The sequence below is a fragment of the Charadrius vociferus genome, unplaced genomic scaffold, assembly GCF_000708025.1.
Source record: "Charadrius vociferus isolate BGI_N301 unplaced genomic scaffold, ASM70802v2 scaffold62, whole genome shotgun sequence".
Lineage (NCBI taxonomy): Eukaryota > Metazoa > Chordata > Aves > Charadriiformes > Charadriidae > Charadrius > Charadrius vociferus.
In genome coordinates, this window is record NW_009647419.1 from 4,918,363 (window position 1) to 4,941,399 (window position 23,037).

The 23,037-nt window shown below is 35.0% G+C and overlaps 1 protein-coding gene across 1 annotated transcript in view; it reads right to left on the minus strand.

Moving 5' to 3' along the window:
* BTBD9 (BTB (POZ) domain containing 9) overlaps positions 1 to 21,607 on the minus strand; it is a 124,588-nt gene extending 102,981 nt beyond the window's left edge. The window contains exons 1-6 of the mRNA XM_009880422.1: positions 21,431 to 21,607; positions 16,145 to 16,355; positions 14,719 to 15,082; positions 12,890 to 13,154; positions 10,637 to 10,856; positions 6,571 to 6,690 (exon numbers count right to left, since the gene is read on the minus strand). Of these exons, the coding sequence (XP_009878724.1) occupies positions 6,571 to 6,690; positions 10,637 to 10,856; positions 12,890 to 13,154; positions 14,719 to 15,082; positions 16,145 to 16,355; positions 21,431 to 21,512 (1,262 nt within the window). The 5' untranslated portion in view covers positions 21,513 to 21,607. The remainder of the gene's footprint in view (positions 1 to 6,570; positions 6,691 to 10,636; positions 10,857 to 12,889; positions 13,155 to 14,718; positions 15,083 to 16,144; positions 16,356 to 21,430) is intronic.
* Between the last annotated feature and the right edge of the window lie 1,430 nt (positions 21,608 to 23,037).

Consider the following 23,037-nt stretch of genomic DNA (forward strand, 5'->3'; position numbering starts at 1 on the left):
CATTAGTACTGAAACATTTACTTTTTTTATATTTTGCTTTTTTCAATGCTCAGGAGACAGAGTCTACAATTTAATTTGTCTTCACTCAGGCAGAGGATTACAAATGGTGTAATCATTAGTAGCAAAACTGCTGAAGCACTGAACAAAAAAATCACCCAATATCATCAATGCTTAATAAAAGGAAAGGCAAGAAATTCTTTCTGCACTGATAAATACATTTAATACAGGAGTACACCTTCTAAAGTAAAAATAATTCTATACCACGCTTTCAACAGCAGCCAAGTACTTTAAAGGGAAACACAAAGCACTTAGACATACTATGTGTCTATGAATTCAACCTAGTAGCATTAGAAAACCTCAACATTTTTCAATTTAAACCAAATTAAAAAAAAGGAAAAAGAATATGCTTAAATAATTTCCTGCATTTACAGCATTATTCTACAGGCATCTATCAGTTCTTTTAATAGAAACATGCTTTAGGACCAAAAATTTATGCAGTAATAATTAATTAATATTTCCCTTTGATTATTCACATTATAATATCTCAAGAAGACATAAGACAATAAAATACTAGCAAATGTAGATAAAAACTGACCCCTTTCCCTCTCATAATTTTTTTCAAATTCTGGTATTACTGACAAAATAGCATTGCTTTTCAAATCATAAATTGGTCTGGTTAGGCAAATACTCCCCCAATTAAAACTCATCATCATCCAATGTCAGATGAAACATGGAAAATGAATTGAGAGTTTCCTTCTGATTTCATGTACCATCTCTGTACTTGCTCTCCCTATAGCAAAAACAGCAAACCAGAATGATTCCATAAATCTGGGAAGTTTAGTACACAAGCACAACATACACTGGGAATAACAATTGCACTAAAGGAGTTTAACAGAAAGAAATTAAGTCTTTTATTATAGTGACACCTTGTGGTTACATTTGACTTATTTGGAGTCCTCCCAAAATTTTTCATTTTCTTATAAGGTCTTTAATGAAATTCTTCAAAATTTGTGGTCTAGGACAAAGTAAAAGGATGAAGCCACAAAACAAAAATGAAAGGATGAAAAAAGTAAGAAGGATAAAACAAAACCCAGCATTTCCTGTTTAAAGATCTTTAGAGGTATTAACATTCATTTACTGTATTTGCACTTTTTTTATCCCCCAAAAAAGAGCTATGGCTTAGAATCACAACTCTGACTATCCTGATTTGAAAATCTGCCTCTTTTTTTTTTTTTTTAAACTTACCCATATTGAAACTGATATCCACATGGGTTATGAAAAATATGCTAAAGGCAGCTCTTTTATGATTTTTATCCCTGATTTCTTGAAACACAACAAGATTCAACATTGTCAGGACTATGGATTAAGTGCTATACAAGAAAGAGTTAACTTTTTAACACAATCCAGAAGATGGTATTCATTTTTTCAGGTTAATGACAGAGTAAAGAGTTGGCTTAATTAACAGGTACATATTAAAAATGCTTGGAAATTGGAAAGAAAAGTATTCACTTAAAAAAATCAGTAACAAACCACACAAGGATAACAAACCTGACACTTTTTCCTAATTCTGACAGGAAACTGCTTACATGACTATTTTCCGTCTCCCATTCTCCCTCTAAAGAAAGTCTTCAAATCTACATGAAAATTGCTATATAAGTGCAAACAATGAAACTAGGACCTAAAGAAATTCTAAAAAAAAAAAATAAAAAATACAGTATCATATTAAAAGATAAATTACCCTGTAATCCTGCTCTCTTATTTGCTTTTTCTGCATAGTATAAGGCTGTTCAATTTTTAAAGGTGGTGGAATAATGTCTTCTAAAAGTATTTAAAACAAAAATTAGAAGTCCTTCCAAAATACAATTATGTCAATAAAAAGTCCAGGTATTATACCTAGCATTTTCTCTTACTAAAAAAAACCAGCCTCAAAATACAGCGGCACCCTCTCACCTGTTATACTAAGCTTCAATGCCTATGAAATAACGTTCCTTGTACAAATTAGCTTGTATATAGATTAAATTATAGAATCAAAGAATCATTGGTTTGGGTTGGAAGGGACCTTAAAGATCATCTAGTTCCAACTCCCCCACCACAGGAAGGGACACCTTCCACAGAGATTACATCCTACAAATCACAAATAAATCGTCTTCTGTGTGTAAGAAAACATAAACAATCTTCTCATCTCCTTTTCATGATAGAATTTCAGAGTCTTTGGTCACTGCCCTTCCATTTTCCATTACTCTAGACAAAAGTTATAGATGGCAAAGTTATTCTGAACCCATTAAAACACAGAATGGAGCATACAAGTAATAAATAGGAAGAAGAAAAGAATGTAAATAATCTTACCACATTACTTACTTGATTCTGCCTAATCAGTTTGGATGACTTTGTACAAGCTTTGCCAAGTACAAATTATCTTTCATGGGAAGCACAATAACGCCCCTAACTCTTACACTATTGTGAATATTCCACAATACTCCATATATTAAAAAAAAATAAAAAATCAAAGTCACAATAGAGACTATGATACCCATAATACAATACGTTACTTACTAAGTAGACTGAACCGGTCTTAATTCATTGTGGTATAAATTACTTATTTTACTTAACAACTAATTGCCAGAAGGTTGCATTTTTTTCATCCCGCTAGTGTGAAAGAGGAATTGATTGCACATTTGAAAACAGATATGTTGACTTAGGAGAAAGTGAAAAGTTTCCAAAAAACAAACAAACAAAAAAAAAAAACCCACCCCCAACCTGCACACATGCAAATAAAAGATACAGTCCATCAATTTTTATGCCCATGGAAATGTTTGAATAGCTTCTTGAAACTCAGGTGAACATGTTAGTTCAGCTCTTGACAGCTCTCACCTTGCAAAACTAATATTTACGTGAAAGGTAACTCAAAAAGGCAACTAACCTTGCCTAATGTTACACAGCTTATATTCTCTTTATAATCTATGTTTGAACAATTGCTCTAGTGTATCAGACACAAATAGGCTGTCCTTCAACGACATGTACAGAATCTGGCATGTTCTACTCCCTAGCTTTGAAAAAAGGGATGTAAATAAAAACCACAGCCAGTAACCCCAGTCTCCAATTCTCTATTACTACTCAAGAAGTCATCCTATGCAGTGATGACACAAAGCATTTTGAGCTGTAATCAACTTTTTTTTAAATAAAACAAACAAACAAAAACCAGCACCTATCTCAAATCTATACTAGTAAGAAATTGCACTGTGAAAAGATACTTAGTCCAGCATCTTCCACTGACAATGCATACAAACCTTAAAAAAAAATTGTTGCATGGTTCCCTAAGTGGTTGCGTGCAAAGAGGTTATTATTCGCATTACTAAGACAGAAGGGGAATAAATGTTAAAAATAATAGCAAGACGACAGAGCATAGCATGATACTTGCAATGCACTCCTCACTCAGTATTTTTGTCCACGAACAGGAAAATTTTGGCAGTAGGACTTGCTACATTGACCCAAGAGTACACAGCAGAAGCACCGTTGAGCAATATGAAAACATAACTAGTTTTAGATGCAAAAAAAAAAAAGTATCGATTAGCCTACTGCTAATAACTGTGAGTGATTTGCTGAGTTGCATTACAGTCTTCCTTTAAAAATGGGGCAGGCATTTACATCTTTAAATTAAATAAATGGGTTTTTTCATTATCTGTTGATAATCTGATAACAATTTCTTTCTAAACAGAGCCTATGAAACACTTCAAACATATCTGCCCTTTGATAAGCATGCATAACTTATCTGTGAAAACAGAATATCAAACATTAAAACAATACATTCTGAAATAATCTCATATTATCTTATATTTTAAATCTGTGCTCACAACACTGCAGACCACCTCTTTTTAGACGACAAAAAAACTGCTATGTATTTTAGGATTTGTTTTGTGTATGTTACTATCCTAGAGATAACTACTAGTTTAACTCATTTAAGTAAACAAAACTATTTTAAATACATAATCACAAAAATCTGAAATTAGAGACAGAAAAAAAATAAATCTAGTCCTCCTTGCTTACTTCTTTCCATACAGAATATTAGTCAAAAGCCAGACAAAGAGAAGTCACAAATACTAATATGTATTGCACATAGCCTCCCCCACTCAATTTCTCTTCTGGAGGTCAACTAGCCCAAGCCCCTGACTAAAGCAGAGCCAACATTCAAGTTGGACCTATTTATATTAATACAAATAAATAAGTACAAAGTTCTTAAAGTGGAACTCCTCAAAAAATTGTCAGCAATTTTACGTTTCTAATTACATTTAAAACAGCTTTTTCTTCTTACTTACAGGGAAAAAAAAATATAAAAAGAACAGTAAATTATAGTCACAGTACTTTTACTATTGACTAGCAAATGCACCTTTAATATAATGTAAGCTTCAATTCACTGATGTAAAGAGAGATTACAGAACAGCCTTATCTGAACTACCCTGAATTGTCATGTTGACTCACAACTGAGAACTCATATTGCCTTAAGGTTACTGCTCCTTAACAATAAGTCCTCATAAACTTATGCTTCAACATGACTTTCTCTTTAGCTCTTTCACTCGCTCTTCAAAGTAGCTGCACCTCCAGGGAATTGCCCACCACTTTGTGGATATGATAATGAGGAACAGAGATTCATAGAAAATAACAGGTTTACTGGGGATCATTGAGCAGAACAGGAAAAATGAGAGCCATGAGGACTATGTGATAAGGAAATCTGTGCTGTAGTTACCTGGACAACTGTATACTTCAAATATCTGCTAAAATAAAACTGCAAGGGGGAGGTTTCCAGGTGTGCTTGTGCATGCACTTAAGTAGATAATATATAGCTATGCATACAAAAGCACCACATGAAACGAGCTCCCTCCTGATAATCGGCTCCTCCAACAGACAGCCAGTCACTTTCAGAGGATTAAGAGATCATCGGAGAGCTGGAATATACAAGAGGTCTTCTTGTGCCAAGAAATTGGTAAGGTACCACCTAAACCTCTGGAATAACATTCTCCCCTCCGCTCTTTGCTCTCTGCACTTTCAGGCAAGGCTATAAAGAGCTTTCACCAAAACAGAACAATGATGGTCTCAAAACACAGCACACACACAGAGATGAAGACAGGGGAGTGGAGAATGACAAACAGATAAACTGATGTTGAAATAGAAAAATCACTTTTGGACAGGTCTTCGGATGAGGCCAAAGAACAGCTGCCCTTTTGAAAGACGATGAAGGGAAGTCCCACTGTAACACCCCAAATCTCTTCAAATCTTCTCGCTAACATGATGGAAGAAAAAAAGCTGTGCTTACTAACAACCCGTCCACTTTGCACCAAGTTAAAGCCATACACACGCACAGAAATATCCCCAGGAAATGTAAAACACCTATAAGCTCAACAGGGCATTTCACCATTGCTAGATGATTTATCACAGACACCTTTAAGAAAAATTTATCAAATATGCACACAAACTAGGGGACAGCACCAACCATTTCAGAAAGAGGAAACAGTAAAATCAGAATCTTAAAACTTACAGGGAAAAGGGGAGAATGCATTTGTTTGTATCAGGAAAAATACACTTCAAGCCAGTTACATTCAGTATTATTAAAAGGACAGGGAGGTTGAGAAAGAGTTATCTGAGGAGAGACACAAGTGACACTCCCCCCCGCACCTCTTTCCCCATAGACTACATTTGTATGCCAGCAATCCCATGTTGCAGAGCAGTAAAGATCACAGAAAGACATCATTCTTGGGGGAAAAGAAAGCACTTCCCTCCTTGGGGATTCTAAGAGTTGCTGTGCTGATGAAAAGGTTTGTGTCTACAAAATGATTATCACAATACAGGGCATTTCCTCTTCGGGTTTACGACACAAAACGTAATGATGATACCATCTTTGGAATCTGCACACTGTGGCCTCTCTATCAATGAGCGTAATTCAGTCTTTGAATAAGACAGCTTCAATGTGATCATAAGCTTCTTCCAGAATTCCCAGCACCTTCAGTTAAAAAGGCATCATCGCCTTAATAACGACTAAACCCACCCAGCTGCTTTGGTTTACACAAAGCATTGCTCAAACCTCCTTAGTCCTAACTCTCCCCTTTTTTCTTGTTCAAAACTGTTTAAAACACTCTTCCAATGCAACTGCAGGAAATGTATAAAATATATACAAATACATTTCCAAGTTTTATAGCAAGTAGGTAAACACATTTTAAACATTTTGGCAGTAAAGGAACGATGCTTACTACTTAATGAAAAAAATTCATCAGCTGCAAGAGGAAAAGTGCATATGATTAAAAAAAAAAAAAAAACAGGAGAAAAGGAGAAGGACAGATAGTTACAGATGGAAGCACCAGAGTTTTCAAAACAGGATCCCTGCAATTTATCACCTATATTTATATTAAAAAAGCATCCACCAAGACAAACAAACTTGATTTTTTTTTCTAAGATAGCTGATGAAAATTGTGTATATCATACATTATCAGAAATATATAGTGCAGTAGCAAAATCCACCAACTTATTCTGGTGCGTAAATTATTTAATGACAGCCATGAAACATTACATTGATGAACTAACCTGCAGACACGGGCAGGAAAATACAGGTTCTGCCAGGACCGACAGAGGTATTTAGAGTGATCGATAACCCGAATCCAGTCTAACTCATCCATGGATACCTCAATGTAGTAGGAATAAGACCTATGGATTGACAAAACCCACTGGTTAGAATACAAGCAGCCGTAACATGGGTATTAAATTTTACACTTTCCTCTGGATTTTCAGTTGGGCTGAAAAGAAGGCTATTTGTTCCTACCCACTGACCTGTATAACATTCAGTTACGTTAAGACACGTGTTCAGAATGACTTAACACTCCTAACACTCACAGTCTGCCGCAATTAGATGAGACCGTCGTCCCTCAAAAAATGCAATGGAGACTTTCAACTCAGTCAGTCATAAAAATAATCATTTGTATTCCTTCTGCATGGAATAAATCTAAAACACCAGTGATACAGTTATTATTTCTATTGCCATATCAATAAAGAAAAAACAAAAAAGATCAGATCAAAAATGCAAATTCAAACCCTTCACTTGATCATAAATTTACTCTATGATCATTTTCTCACTGATTTTCTTCACTTCTGACCCTTTCAGCTGTTTATGATACATTGTTAAGCCTGTCACTACTTACTTACACACCCCAAAATTACCTCATGAAAAATAAAAAATAAAAGAAGTCACCAACACAATCTGTACCTTCCTCTTGCTAATCAATTATATTTAGCTTAGAGTTTGCTGTTAGGAGAAAGCAAACCCAAACTAAAACTTAAAAGCCACAGCTATTTCCATATTATGCCTACAACAGTGATACTTAGAATGAAGTAGAAACTCCCCTTCTGGATCAGAAAATCATGAAATATGTTTCAGGATATTTTCTTTCTCTTAACGTACTGGTCTGCAACATTCACAGGCATTTCAACAGCACCATGTTAGCACTTACCCTCCTTTCACACTGATTTCTAAAAGAAGAGTTGCTTTTCCAGAGTTCCACATAGACATTTTTTGTTAAACCTTTGTTAATATTTCCAATGTTTTGGCGAGGACTTAGAGAGGTAAGATGCCTAACGTGGTATTGTTAAAGAATTCTTAAAATGTTAACTAACACTGTTAATACCAATTTATGCACTTAGAAAGGTAATGCAGAGTCTTTAAGATGTCAATTGCATAATCAGCTTTCACATTCACACCAACCAGATGTGTAATATTCACAACCAATACAAATACACTGTGTTTTAGCAACGTTATTATTACAAGCCCATGCATATTTGAACAAACCAGGCTCCAGCATTTTAGAGCTTGAGCAGCTTGAATGCAGAAGTTAGTGACTATCTGTCCTCTGTATGGTGAGAATTTAGGGATTCTCAAACCATCACTAGGCCAATGTAAATTTGTAACCCATAGACAACATGCTATTTTTTTGTTTGTTTGTTTCTGAAGGTGCCAAGCAAAGAAAAATTACCTCAAAAATATAGTTCTATTATCATACACAACATTATGTCTTTTTTTTTCCTCAAGGATAGCATCTTTCTTGCAGAGGTAATTTGGACAGCTAGTCTCCTTGGCTCTTTTACATCTAAGATTCATCTGTTAACAACACCTCTAAACCAAAGGTGCAAAACACACCAGTTAGTTTGTAGTTGGTTCTGTTAAAAATGTACATTATCTATATAAAGATATCCAGTAGTCCAGAGCTTCACAGAGACAGAATGAATGAGCAGTTTAAAAAGATGTTCAACAACAAGCCACCATGCGCTTGCACAGTTGCTAAAACATCTCTTTTGGAGACATTACTCATGCATCCCATGAGAAAGATGCAGATAAGTGGCTGGCAATTCTTCGACTAAAAGAGTATATAGGTTGGAAAGGATCTCTAGAAAAAGCAAGGACAATCTTAGAGCAAGTTCCTTAAGGTCTTGGCTGGTAAAGTTCCGCATACCTTCAAGGACCAACATCCATAACCGCTCTGGGCAAACTCCTCCCAAGTTCAACTACCCTATTATGAATTCTTTTCCTAATATTTAATACGAATTTATCTTGTTGCTCGTGTCCACTGCTCTTTACCCTTTCAACACGCAGCTGAAAGAGGTGTTTGGCCCTATATTCTCTATATTCTTCTATTAAATAAGTGAAGACAACAGTAAGTTCCCCCTTTTAAGCCTTCTCCCCTTAAAACAGCAAGTTCTCTCAGCATCTCCTTGTACATCGTGTGTACAAGCCCGCATCATCTTGGTGTCCTGAACTCACTCCAGCAAATCACTATCTCATACTGAGGAGCCCACAACTGGACAAAGCAGTCAAAATGCTTCATTTTCCATTTACTTTAAGTCAGTTGAGCTACTTGGGGAAAAAAACCTGATAATTCAGGTAAGATAAGAAGCTAAAGAAAGTCCAATAGCAAAAGTTCCACAGAAAAACAAAAAAGTCAGAAACTAGATCCTAAACCACTGTACCCTCAGTACTTTATGAAGACAAAAAACTCTAGAGTAGAGGTCCATCTAAAACAACAGGGACACCGTTTACTGGTGGACTTAGCGCTAGGTTAATGGTTGGACTTGATGATCCTAAAGGTCTTTTCCAACCTAGATGATTCTATGATGCTATGATCTTTGATATTCTGCCACCAACAATGGTTTGTTCTACAAATTTCAGAGGAAGGGCATAGGGCACCAAGCAACAGATAATTTTTTAATAAGTTGTCCCAAGAAGAGTTTTTCCCCAAGTTTCAGCAGCTGCCATTTTATGCCTTTCAGATGAGGGGCATTTTAACAGTTACAAGCTCTCTAAAAATTGCTAGAGAACTCCTCATTATTAAAATGTCTCTAATACTTTTTCAAATTTTATAAAGTTGGTTGATAATTGGTTCATAAATTTGATTGACTTTCTGGGACAAGTAGCATAATATTGTATGAAGTAGTTCCTTGTACCTTCAAAGTTCTCCTTTTCAGTCTTTCCAAAAGGAATGGAGCAGAGGGATAAATTTCGGTTGAACTGAATCAGGAGAACTTACTTGAAACAATTAAATAGGTAAAAATTCATGCAGTTTGCTTTGAATGTTTAATAACTGTAATTCAAATTTTACAAATAATTTAATTTACAAAAAATAAAAATAAAAACCAATAAAACATTAGTACTCTCGGTTCTAAAATAACACGGCTTAGTTAAGAAAACAAAATGCAACTGTTTTGCAATTCTAAACTGTTAGTCTGGAAGTAATATAAAATTAATCTTTTATCAGAAAGGCAATAATGTGTTAAAAGTATAAGTAGCTTGTTTTATTGTTTTTAATAGAAAATTGCTTAAGAACACCTGCATGAGCTGTCTACTAAATTGTAAAATCTTTGTTATTGCAAGTTATAAAATTAATATATTCAATTTGTCAGATAAAAAGAACCTTGCAATTTTCCTACTTAGGCAGTCACTCAGTTGTTCAAATATGCGTAATTTGATCTTTCATGCATTCCATAACGATCTAAAGTAGCTGAGCATAAATTGGCTAAGGCATCCATGACAGTTCATACTTCACCAGTCTAACCATGAAGTTCCTTCTAATAAGTCTTGTAGCTAGTCCATGATTCACATTCTAAATCAATTTTACTATCTCTGAGTTATTGTCAAAGCGTGTTGTTTCTTAACAATTTTTATATATTCAAAAAATCCGAACAAACATTCCTTCAATGTTTGGAATGTAAATATGTAAAAAATATGGTTTCTGCAAAAGAACTAGAATATTGGTTTTCAAACTGAAATAAAAGCAGTTGAAAACTAAGTGGCAAACAGAAAACAATTGAAATCATGTAAACTTTCATTAGTAATAGGAATTATTTAATGAAAACATAAAAAATAGATTGAAATATTATGAGGTAGTTTAGTATGCACAAAACAGTATCACAAAATATGGTCTGGTGTGCAAGCAACCAAAACTGCATTTTAAAAAAACAGGGTTTTTTTCAAACAAAACTTGTCATTGTTATCTCCGACACTGTACCATGCCATTCCTATAAAATATTTAATGAATATTTCACATTGATATATTACCACCAGTACTAAATGCATTACCATCCCTTTTTATGTCAACTTGGCACCTACCGACTATCTCTGTCCCACAGGAGTATTCGTATGTGGTTGATTATTGAGGGCTGGCCTAGTTTAATTTCAATTCCGGAACGGCAGTCATCGTCGATTGGGTGTCGAGAGAAGCCATGATCCAAGTCATAGTTCTGAGTATCCCCATCTAATAAAGCAGACTTCAGCTCCCCTTTTACAACCTGTGCTCCATACTTCATTGTTGCAATATTTTCCCCTGGTACTAAGAAGAAAAAAAAAAAAATTGCTTAATTTTTACACTCTCGTACTGCAATTTATATGTTCTGAACACCAACTGTATTAGGTCAGAACAAAGACTTACTGACAGTATCATTTGCTGGTCAAACCCATGATTAAGGAAAAACAAAAGTATAAAAAGAGGCATTTTAGAACTTGTGCTTCTTCCATTTCATTTGATGGCCCCTAGGTCTTTTATAGTAATAATAAGTAGTGATAATTCACATGTAGTATCTATATTCTCAGTCCCTTTCATTATTTTAGAGAATTCTACTGCACCTTCCTCATTCAATCATCACTTTCCTTCTGGTTTTAAAGTTTTGGTCTATTTAGTCTCTCCTCATGACCAACATCTCACCATACCTCTAATAATTTTTTTGCCCTTTCTTTCCCTTTTTTTTTGTTCTAATTTCAACTGGTTGTGGGGTTTTTTTGTTTGAAGTGGAAGGAAACCAAAAATCACATAAAATGCTCAAGATGTGGATGCATCATGAATTTGCAGAGTAGTACACACAGTGGCATAGCTACACAAGCTATTTTGATAGCCAGACAAACTTCCAGTACTCTGCAAACCTAAACGAACCTGAGTGAAATAGGAAACTTTTGGATACTTGGGCTGTGAACCAACACAGCAAAGCAAGTTTTCTGTGCCACCATTTCACAGTAATAAACCTGTTATGTCCTAGGAACAGATCCTACATCAAGATAACCGGGGATAATGATCCCTAACTCCGACTGCAAAACAATACATTGATTAACCACCCTGTTAAAAAGACATTTTTAACAGTCTTGTTTCAGGAGAGACCCTATAAAACGTAACCTGAAAGCTAAATGATGCAAAGCTGCTCCTGAATTCTTCAGGCAGGTTGGCAAGAGAAGTATGAATTTTAACAGATGTTAAGTTTAACATTAAAAGAACAGAATTTGAAGTATTTAACTTTAACTGTATTGTAGTACTACAAAATAAAAACATCAAATACACAACTACAAAATGGCAAGTGGTTGTCAATGTTTCCACAAACAGAACAAGTCCCAAAAGCCTGAACTAGTACTAAAACAACACAGAAACTCAATTCTCTAAAAAGCCATGATTTTGACAAAGCTAGAAATTTTGTGATTAGGAGCATATTATTATTGAGACATAAATATGCAGAAAAAGAAGTCAGAAAACACCATTTAACTTTTTCAAATTTACCTACTGCACTGTGAACAGAATTTCTTGCATGATAAGACTTTTACAATATCCTAATATTAAACTAATATGTTTAAATATTACTATTTGTAACTTCTAAGAGAGAAAAAAGGGGAGATGTAGTTGTGAGAAAGCAGTTATCTTCAGGGCTCACCATGCATGACTGACAGACCACGGTGCAGGTTCTCAAAGAACATTTAACTTTATTCTTTGCTGCGGGGAACAGGCTCTATAAATCACGCCTTAGATAGCAAACAAACAATATCTTTCTAAAGCTCAGTGTTAAACATTCTTGTTGAATTAACAGACAGCACAGACAAAAGTCAAACGAAAGGCTTCTCACGCTTTTGAAGCTTCCATTAATACAGTTTTGGAAGACTTGTTTATACTATTTGGGCAAGCATGTAAAGAGTAAGAAAAAAATCAAAAGTAGTGGAGAAAAGATGAAAATCTTCATGAAGTAGAAAACAAGTCACCGTCAACATAAAACCATTTAAATATCATATATCCTGCAGTGAATTTTTATTTTTAATGTTTTAGCAAAAGTTTCTCTATTAAAAATAGCATTTCCTCTAGGAAAACACACTCTTATTACAACATTCATGTTTAAGCAATATCTGAGAAACAAAGCAAGAAAATATGTTGACTAATATTATTTCAGGAATAGAAATGTCAAGAACAGTACATAACAAGGTATTTCATTATGTAAGCCTTTTTAAAACATATAATAATAGATAAAACCTCAAAGCACAAATTAACCATATCCTCCAGACAACTATAGTCGCTAAATGAGAAAAACCCAAACAAATAAAAAACCTGATGCTTACTTAACATGCCCCTGTAGTTGAGGTCCATGTCCCGACTCTCAGAACGAATCTTAATGGCATCTAGGATGGCATCAGGTGACAACAATCCAGAAGGTCTTACGACATTTAGTAGTTCTGTTAGACTCATTAGTGGCAAACGTACTGCTTGCATGATTTCAGCATGGTTTTCCTTGGGGTTATGTTTACACCAATTCATCAAAGCTTGGAAAATGTCCTTCTCAGGAGCTGCAAATGAGTCCCTCAGTACAATACTTAGAAGAGCAGCCTGAAAAAGAAAAATAAACAAAAAAAATCACAAATAAACAGAAACAAATTTAAATTCATTAAAAAAGGAAAAAAAGGAAATTAAAATAAGGCAAAAATTAATGGGTATTTTAACTTGTAGTTATTAAAAATAATCTCCAAAGGAGTGACTACCTGAAACTGTAGCTTGTTTTAGTTACTTATGCAAGAATTACAGAATATATCATATAAATAATAGGTAATATTACAAACCCACTGGGAGAAAAAAATCAGAATTGAAATGTGGGGAACTAATCAAAGCAATTTAATTCCAGTTACTACTTCAAATCTACTTTGGAATATAAGAAGTGATTTGGGGATTTGGTGGTATTGTTCAAAGATTTCCTTTAAACTTAGGCTGGTATAAGAACACTGATGAGAAAAATAAAGTGTGGCTTGGAATCACCTTTTTAAACCACTTCTAAGTATTTAGGATTCCCCCGTCCTTTTCTCTCTCTTTAGGTACAAACTTAGAATCAGAAGGTAAAAACTTCAGTGGCTCTTATTCATGCAGAAAACCTACTGACTGCACAATGAGAACAAAAAGAACTGAAGAGCTTTTTGATTTTCACTTAGCTAACAGAATAATTAGGACTTTGCCTAAAAAAAAGGATAAATCTCTCATTTATACCAGTACTGGTTATGCCAAAGATGTCATAAAGTATGTGCTTCCTGATGAATGACATTTTGACAGTACAGTAGAGAAAAAAGAAGCACATTTTTTTTCCCTAAGGAAGTTAGTCAGCGGAACAGTGTCTTGTACTTATTCAAGGAATAGACCCATCACAGCTTTTCCACTAAAAACACTTTTAAAAAAATAATAATTAAGCCATCATTCATTCAAGGTTCCTAAGATGCCACATGTGAACACCAATTGAAAATACTCTATCAGTATTATGTCCAGCTTAAAGACCTCTCCAGAGTAAGTACAAAATTTCAATGCCATAGAACAGTCTGACTCAGACACAAATATTTATGCATCTAACAACAACAACAACAAAACCAACACAGAAAAAACCCAAACCACCCAACAACAATTTCAGAACGTGGTGACAATCAGCAATATAAATCATGGCAATCTCCAGAATGCTTTAGCTTACACAGTAGGAAATCACCCATCACTGAAGCAACCTGTATCAAGAAATTAATAGAATGGAGTATCTTCTGCTATCTTCAAATCTTTACTTTATATCCCCTGGGCAGCATTCAGAAGCCAAATTGCATTATTTCAAGAACAGATGAAAAAAGACAAATTAAGATTAAATTGCCTGCTCCCAGCTTTCAGAATACTCCATTAGATTTAGTATATTTAGCTATACTGACTGATCAAAATTAAATACCTAAAAAATTCAGAATAGATTGCCAGGATTTTCAGTTCAGCTTGGCTTGAATGTTTCCAACTGTCACAGTTTCACTAGTACAAAATGACACCTGTTAACTAACATATAAACTTGTATTTGGTGCTCCCATTAGTATTTTATCATGAAGTTGCATACATATTAATATTAACACCTCCTGGAGGAAAAAAGTGCAAACAAATGATATACCTTAGAAAGCGACAGGAAGCCTTCACTGGAGAGCACCTCTTGGGCATTTCTATCCATGAACATACAGCACATACAAGTTAATTTGGGAAGGGAATAAAGACTGGCAACATCAAATGTCATACAGACATTCTGAATATTAAGTATTGTGCAAAGATACTCAGAGGTGGAATCCTCCAGTTCTGGGAACCCATATTTATGTGCTAGGCTCAGGAAGTCTAGGAGAACCTCCTCTTTCTCATCTCGTAGTGTAGCACGACCAGTGTAAATATATTTCAACAGCATGGTAAATGCTTCTGCAGTAGTATCCTGAAGAGGAATTTCTGCTTCAGGCTGAGATTCTCTCATTCCGCCATATAATAACGCTCTATAAGGAAGACAAAATTGGAGAAATTTATATCCTGACAAAAAAACAGGCAAAAAGTAAAAAGAGAAAGGAATAAATTACTATTTACAGCAAGGGGAATACGAAGGGGATATGATTTAAGAATCTACAAAAGAAAAACCCTTATACTTGGCATTTAAAGTGCTGCTCTGCAAGCAGCTGCACAAGAATAATATTCTAATGCATCATGTGTTTATCCTACACAACAATTGCTCCATCTCCACTTTGAACAATAGCTTGTGAAGCAGAAACTGAGATATGATTCTCGTACCCTTATTTTTTAAAATATAGGGCTATCCATGAGAAAAGAAAAAAAAATGAAAGATTTTCAGAAAGCAAGTGAAACTACTATAACAGCAGTTGCAAATTAGCAAATCTCAGGATTCTTGATCTTCTATTCCCTACTCTAAACCCAACACACAGCAACTCTGATGAAATCCTGAATCTTGAGAAAAATCAAAGTACTCACAATTATTTTTTAAAATATGATAGTTAACACAATCTGCATTTAAGTTATTAGCTTATCTCTCTGACAAAACTAACAGGAAGATGATTATCAGGGAAGTTCTATTAATTACATTTAGATTGAAAAATGCCCAGCTCTTAAAAAAGCTGTATTGGTATTATTTCTAGTTTTAAAATATATATTCTAACTGGTATTAGCCAGACCTCTTTAAATACTCAATTCAAACATGTCAAATTAAACTTTCTAACTGAGTATATACCATAGAAGCACACCACCCATACTCTGAGAAATCAAAACAATTTTGCAGCAGAACTTTTCTGTTCTGAAGTTATCTTTCTCTTGAATTTGTGAAACTACCTTCAAAATCCAATTTAATGAAGGTCAAAAGAATAACATCATGACATGGTATTTATCTTTTTATATTTGGACACAATGATTTGATGCGCTGGGAAACATTCACACAGAAAAGGTCACACTCAATGGACAGATGATTATACCCTGAAAAGTTCATAGAGAAACAATGTTTATCTTATCTGCATGAAAATTTCCTGTGAGCCTGACAAAAAGCTATACTTCACCTGAAATAATGGCACCTAGCAGCCAGGATCACTCTGTGTGCCGGAAAACGTTTCTTTTCTACAATAAAGGTAACGTCACTATATTCTTCCCCGTTCATTAGAGCACCAATATGCTCTGACAGAATGTGAACGTGGTCAATCTCACCCACAGCTGTGTAAGGACGAAGCGGATGGCTGTTACTCATCTTGGAGGGATGGTGATATTGGTAGCCTAAAGGGAAAAAGAGAACAAGCAGTATTATGAAGGGCACAAATATTAAAAAAGAGCAAAGATCAAGCTGTGATTACAAAAAAGCAACCAGTGTAAGTTACCATACATTACAAGAAAAATGAAACCAAGAGGTTTTCTATTAAAGTTCATTTACAACAGGACTCGATGCAGACTGCATCAACAATTCTAGCCAACAGAAAATATTTCAGGCAATTGGGTCACCTTGGTGTTCCGTCAAACCATTTACTTAAAATCAAAAGCCTTCAACAAAAGGAACTAAAAATTAAACAGTTTTAATTTAAGTTACCATTATCGCAATTTTATCGTAATTAAAATGCACATAAATTATAAAAAAATAAATAATTTGACCAATTAAACATAGTCTTAACTCCCAAGTCTGTACTGAAATCAGTATTTTTGCAGAATTCTAACCAACTTTCCATCACTGGGAGAAAATAAACAGTTGGGATAACTTTTAATAAATAACAGACAAAGTGTGTCAAAGAGCAAAGCTTTACAATGAACAATTCAATTTTCTTACCCTTTCCACTCAGTTTTCTTGACACCTTCTTGTTCCCTCATATACGTAAGAAAATAAATCCCTTAATATCTCTCAGTCATAAAAGCAGGAGGCTGTCCACTAATGTACAATATATATTAACACATTGGTCATATCTTTTGTGGAATTATTTTGTTACTTCTTAATTCACAAGAGGTTTTAGTTTTGTTGGTTTCGGTTTATTTCAGCAACAGAGGCTTTCTGTAGACTCAGTAGCAAGAGCATCCACGGGAGAATTTAGGTCTTAAATCAGCTTCTATTGTTACACTTCAGTTTACTTTTAAACAAAAGGAGGTTGGCTGTTTCAGATAATAACCATCATTATTTTCAGAGACACCTTCTGCGCTCCAATGACTAGCCACTTTTCAAAATGGACACATACTTAGTGCTGAAGAAAGATGGCGTACCACAAGAAGCAGGAAAATGATGAGGCCGTACCCTGCACACAGCTAACGCATTAATCTTTCATGACATGAATGCATTTTTAAGCTGTATTTTAAAAGTATTATTAGAAAACACACATCTGTTTCCAGTCATTTCTACCCCAACAGAGAAAAGAAAACACACGCACATGAGGTTAAGTATTATTTGCACTTCTGTAACGTCTGGAAATGCTTAACCCAAAATCAAGATACCGTAGAAACATGGTCCCCAAACCCTTTAAACTAAAAGTAGAAAAAAGTGATAATAATAGAAAACAAGATTTGAGAAAAGTACAGCATATTAAATTGATAACACAGATCACAGCACAAATGGGAACAAAACGCCAGCTTTCCTCAGGCTGTCTCTGCTACTTGAATTAGAAGCTGTGTGCCCATGTAGTCATTACAGCCTGGAACCAGCAATACTGGATGAGATACTGGCGGCAGCCTAACCATGGGAACACAGAATTCTATACAGTCGATCTTCTATCCTGACACAAGAGTATTAATTTTTATCGTTTTTCATAATAAAACACTGTTTCTTCCATATGCACTGGTTAATTTACAAATAGCTAAGACAGCTCTGCACTGAGCAGATTTACGGGACACACGCTACCAGTAACATTTACTTTGTAACAAGCAAGATTAACAATTTGCGTCACTCCAGTTGCATCTATTTACACGAGCAGTAATATTTACCACAACATAATTATTTGAGAGTTTCTAGACAATAGTAAAATTTAAATGCCCTCAAAATATAAAACCTTTTATTATATCAAAGGAGCAAACAAATGTATTTGTTATTCAGTTGCACATCCCAAGCCCCGATACTCCTTCCAGACTTCTGTACCTCAAAAGTCTGTAATTGCTGCTGTTGATCTTCATTCACAACAGTCAGGTAACCCACCTACGTGTGAGTTACATGCACATTATTAAGCAACTCTGCACTGTCTCTCTTCTGCTAGTTCTGATTTTGATTGAATAGGGAAGTTCATTTATGGTATTTCCTACACATACAAGTGAAGGCACTTTCTGTTTTTTAAATCTATTTTTAATCCCATTTTTTCTGCATTCTACTTCTTTGTGTCCTTCATCCACTCTTACCTCTAAAAAATAAGAGTAGGCACTGCCTGCATAAAACTGTGAGGCTGTAAAAGTGGCAAAGATAAGGGAATGCCATCAGCTGCACACTAACATTGCTTCCACTGTGGATGTTGCCATGTGCCGACAGGGTGAAAAGTTCAAGGGAAAACTGTTTCCATTTCAGGTTAAATAAATAAATAAAATCGAAAGCACACTTCCCTCGAAAGGTTACATAAGCCCCTGTAAACAAGAAACAGTGTATAGAAGAGTGCAAAGACAGAACTGGGGACACTTTCTAACAAGCCGATGATGCCAGTCCTTATGAACATCAAGACCCTGAACTACAGCAAGCGACGAAAGTAGAAATTTAGAAATCCCTGTGTGTAAGCTGCAAAACAAATTTGTTGATGTTTTTAATGCTCTTCAAATCGCTGGTTCAATGTACTCTTCTAAATCGTCAATTTCAAACAAGAACATGCTGATCATAGGGAAATACAGGACTCACACAATGGCTATAAGCCTATGGTGGAGGAGCCTTTCAAATGCTTGAATGACATGAAGTGTTAGAAACTGTCAACTTCATGAAACTACGTGTGTGTCTTACATACTTTCTGCGGGTAACACTAATATATTGAAGAAGCACTCAAACTCATTTGCTTACTACTGCACATTCCCAATGTTTCATCTGTATTGTGGATTCTTCCACATAAAGCAGCACAGTGAGTGCAGTCCCGCCTTCAAAGTGTAGAACCAAATAATACACAACTTCAGACCAATTAATGGTCCAAATTCAGTCAGCCCTTGAAGGGATGTGCACATTTCTTGTTTGAGGAAGTAAAAAGTAATATACTGCTTTAGTTGTGGCAACCTGCTATGAGCTCACAACTTCCCTGTATAACTAAACATGTATTTTTCTAGTTGCAACTCGAAGTTTTATTTATGATAAAAAGAGATGGATGCTGCTGGCAGCTTAGCAAAACCCTTCATGAAGATCCCTCTGGCATACTTCCGTCATCAAACAACATCACTCCATTCAGAGAATACGGGTGTTTCCTCTTCCTGGTGGTCAAAGAAGAACGCTTAACCAACTTCACAATAAAAGGCCAACCCATTTACAAGCCTCTTGCGAGAATCATAACCTACTTCCAGGCAGTAATCAGAGCTAATTAACTGCTTCTGGAGCCAGCTGCTGCAGCTTTGTTCATGCCACAAAATAAACAAAACAAAACAGTCTTCTCGGTGAGTTTGAGGCGCCATGAAAACTGCAACAATCTCAAAAGGCATCTGTTAAGTTAGAAGGCCTAAGAATCACTTCTGTCCAAGGCCCCACCAGACGCCACGCTTCTTGGTGGCCATCTTCAACAGCGAGCATGTGAAAAACACGGCCTAGTACTTATTACATAAGGCAAGACGCAATATTACACAATGTGTGTCACGGCTAGAAAAACAACAACAAAAGCCCCACAGTTTTCAGTGTGCCATATTTCTTTTAAGTAAACTGTAACGTGTTGTGGCATACAAAAACGTGATCTAGAAAATACAACAACAACAGCAAAAGACCTATGACATCTTTACTAAACAACTCTCAATCCAGAGCTGCAATAAAGACCGGTACTGAGTCACTGCCCCCCCTCACCTGGGCTATCACTAAAGAGTCTTCCGAAAGGCAGTGCTATTTCAATGAAACATGCAAGAGTTGTTTTCATACCAGGCACAGAAAAAGGAATTTAACAAACTGTTCGTGAATAATTTGGAATTTTTTAAATATAAAACAAGAGAAAATGTGTGCATAACTGATAACCCTACTGAAACTTTAGAAATAAATGCAAGTAAACAAACTATTACTAGAATTAAAAATTTTATTAAATAAATCTGGATTATAAACTCCGAGCAAATAGTTTCATACCCGTGAAACACTTCATGCTTCATCATCTAGTTTGTACCTATCAAGATAGTACAAATTTTGTCAGAATTACACAAAGGGAATTTTCTTAAATATAATTCACCTACATTGCTATTTTATCCAGAAATAGGAATTGGGTCTCAGTTGACTGGAAAGGATTTGAGCTGTATTTCAATTTTTTGTAATTCATTACCTCATAAAATATTTTGCTATGCTTTAAATAAATTCCATCAAAATATTAATTTAATTACAATTTCTATTACCATAGACTCACAGAACATGGTAGTTGTGACAGCAAGGCTACTGTACAAACATACCATTGTTTCAAACCATATGGTTTGTTTTTTAGTAAGATACACTTGTCTTTTTATACAAAAATGTTTTATTCTCATAAGTTCTTGTACAATAAGCTAACATCCCAGGAAACAGGATTTTTTAGTAAATACTTCAACATACAAAGAGTATTACTTAAGTAAATACTTTGATTCTGTCAGAACGCTCCCTACAGAAGTTCCTTTGTACTTCTAAATAACAATAACAAAACTGACTATGAGTGAAAATTGTAACAGAAAAGGAAAAAAATACATGTACTAATACTTAGTACATGTTATTATCCAATAACAATGTAAATGGTGCAGTATGAATTTATAGACACAGAAGATGTAAGATCAAGTAAATTAAATTCACAGAACTTTTAAGTCTCATGTCCAACCCCTTTCTGTTGTGGAAGGATTAAAAGAAAAGCAGCTGTTAAGTCTGGTTAATGGTAAATAACCACGCCATTCAATGACAGCATTCTAAACAACAATTAGTACCAAAAGTGTTTTGACTTAAAGCATATAGGAGTTTACACACTGCTTATCTGCAAACACATTCTCATTATTTAAGTGCTGTAGTGCTAACGTTTTATCTTCTGCTTAGAGACATATTCCTCTGACAGAAGAGCAGGAATAATTTGAATTCGGCACAAAGAACAATATAGTAAGTACAGACTATTTATTAACACACGTATAAAATAGGTATTAATGCACTTGATACAACCTGGTTAAAATGGCATACCATTAAACCCTTAAGCTAAAATCTCAAGAAAATACATTGGTCCACTCACCAGTAAAGCTGTCTGAAGACCTACAGTGGACGTAGCCTGTAGGCAGATGACCAGCTTCCTGAAAATTAGGGTTCTTTGCCATTCTGAACAACAGACAGATTGAACAGCAAGCTCATAGAAACACTATTCAGCAACATCCAGCTGCGCAGCAACAACTGTACCATTTCCTGAAACAACGCATGAAATATGTCATGAGAAACAGGGGGCATATAGCCTATGGCAAAAGCGAGTGAGAAGCATGTTTCTCCCTTAAAATTTTTGTGGAAATAAATTCTTAAAAAAATCGCTCCATTCTATGGGAAAACTTCTACTAACGTTAAAACATAGCATTAGAATCCTTTTTTTGAGCAATCATAATTTAATTTTGACCATTCATTTTTTTTAAGAATCAAAAAAGACAGTAACATATTGCTATTTATTTGTCCACTATAAGCCACAAAAATTTCATCCTGACATTCTTGTGACACCATTTTCCCACATGGGTGTCCTAATTAAACCAGGTCTATACAAACTGTACCACACGTGTTTTATTCCCTAAAAAAAAACAACATTCTCTAAGTGTTCTTGCCTAGCTAAAGGTTTTGGGGGTTTTGTTTGAGTTTTAGTGGTTGTTTTTTTTATAATACTTCAGGCAGTTGCAGCTCCTTCTCCTGTGCAAGCCTTTAATTTTGCAAACAGGAAAACAAAACAAAACTGTAGGGTGAGGAAATACAGAAATTTAGAGGCTTTATTTGTTTAAATACATAACCAACATAATGAGTCTCTCTCAGCAAGTATAAATTATTGTTATTCTTCCCATCTACCTGCCAGCAGGAAAAATAAACTGTATTTAATTTGCTAAACAGATGATACCTTGATCTATGAATTCTCTCAAAAACAGACACTCTAATCTTCTTTAAAGTATACGCTTATGGGGGCAAGGAAGGAAAAGGAAGAAAAAATATTTTTAGGTAGTCTCATGAAATGGAAAGTAACCACACCTTAACCCAGCCAACTGAAAACAGGTGTTTGACAAAGATGATCTCCTGGTTTTGGAGAATGACATGTCATATGTAAATATTTGTTCCTACAAGTAGCGTATGTTATCTGTTTGGCTTGTATTACCAAAATGTATTCAAAAGCCATTTATGAAAGTTTCTGTGTTGTTTTTTTTTTCATCTAAACATAAGTGAACAGACACCAACAGAACAGTATAGTTCAAGCGCCTGATTTACAGATTTGTAATAGAAGACATGCCAAATACACTCGCACTGTCAGTAGGCTCAAATTAAATCTTAAAACACAAACAAAATTAAGGGAACCCAGCACAGAGCTTTGGGAAGGGTCTGTGTACTGTGCTTTAAAAATAACACAAGCACAGAGCATTGGTGGGCAAGCAAAATTACAGGCAAATCGCTAACAAATTAACATCGAGTCGGTTTTTTTAAAGCCTGAGAATATGACAGCCTCCTCTAAGTCATAAGCAATTTCAGTGAATCACAGCAGCGCGCAACTTGCAAGTCATAAAGCACTAAGACCCCAGAAGAACCTGTGAAAATATTGTGTGTACTATCAAAAGGTCAAAATATTGACCTAATATATATTTTTAAAAAAAAAAAAAGGGGGGG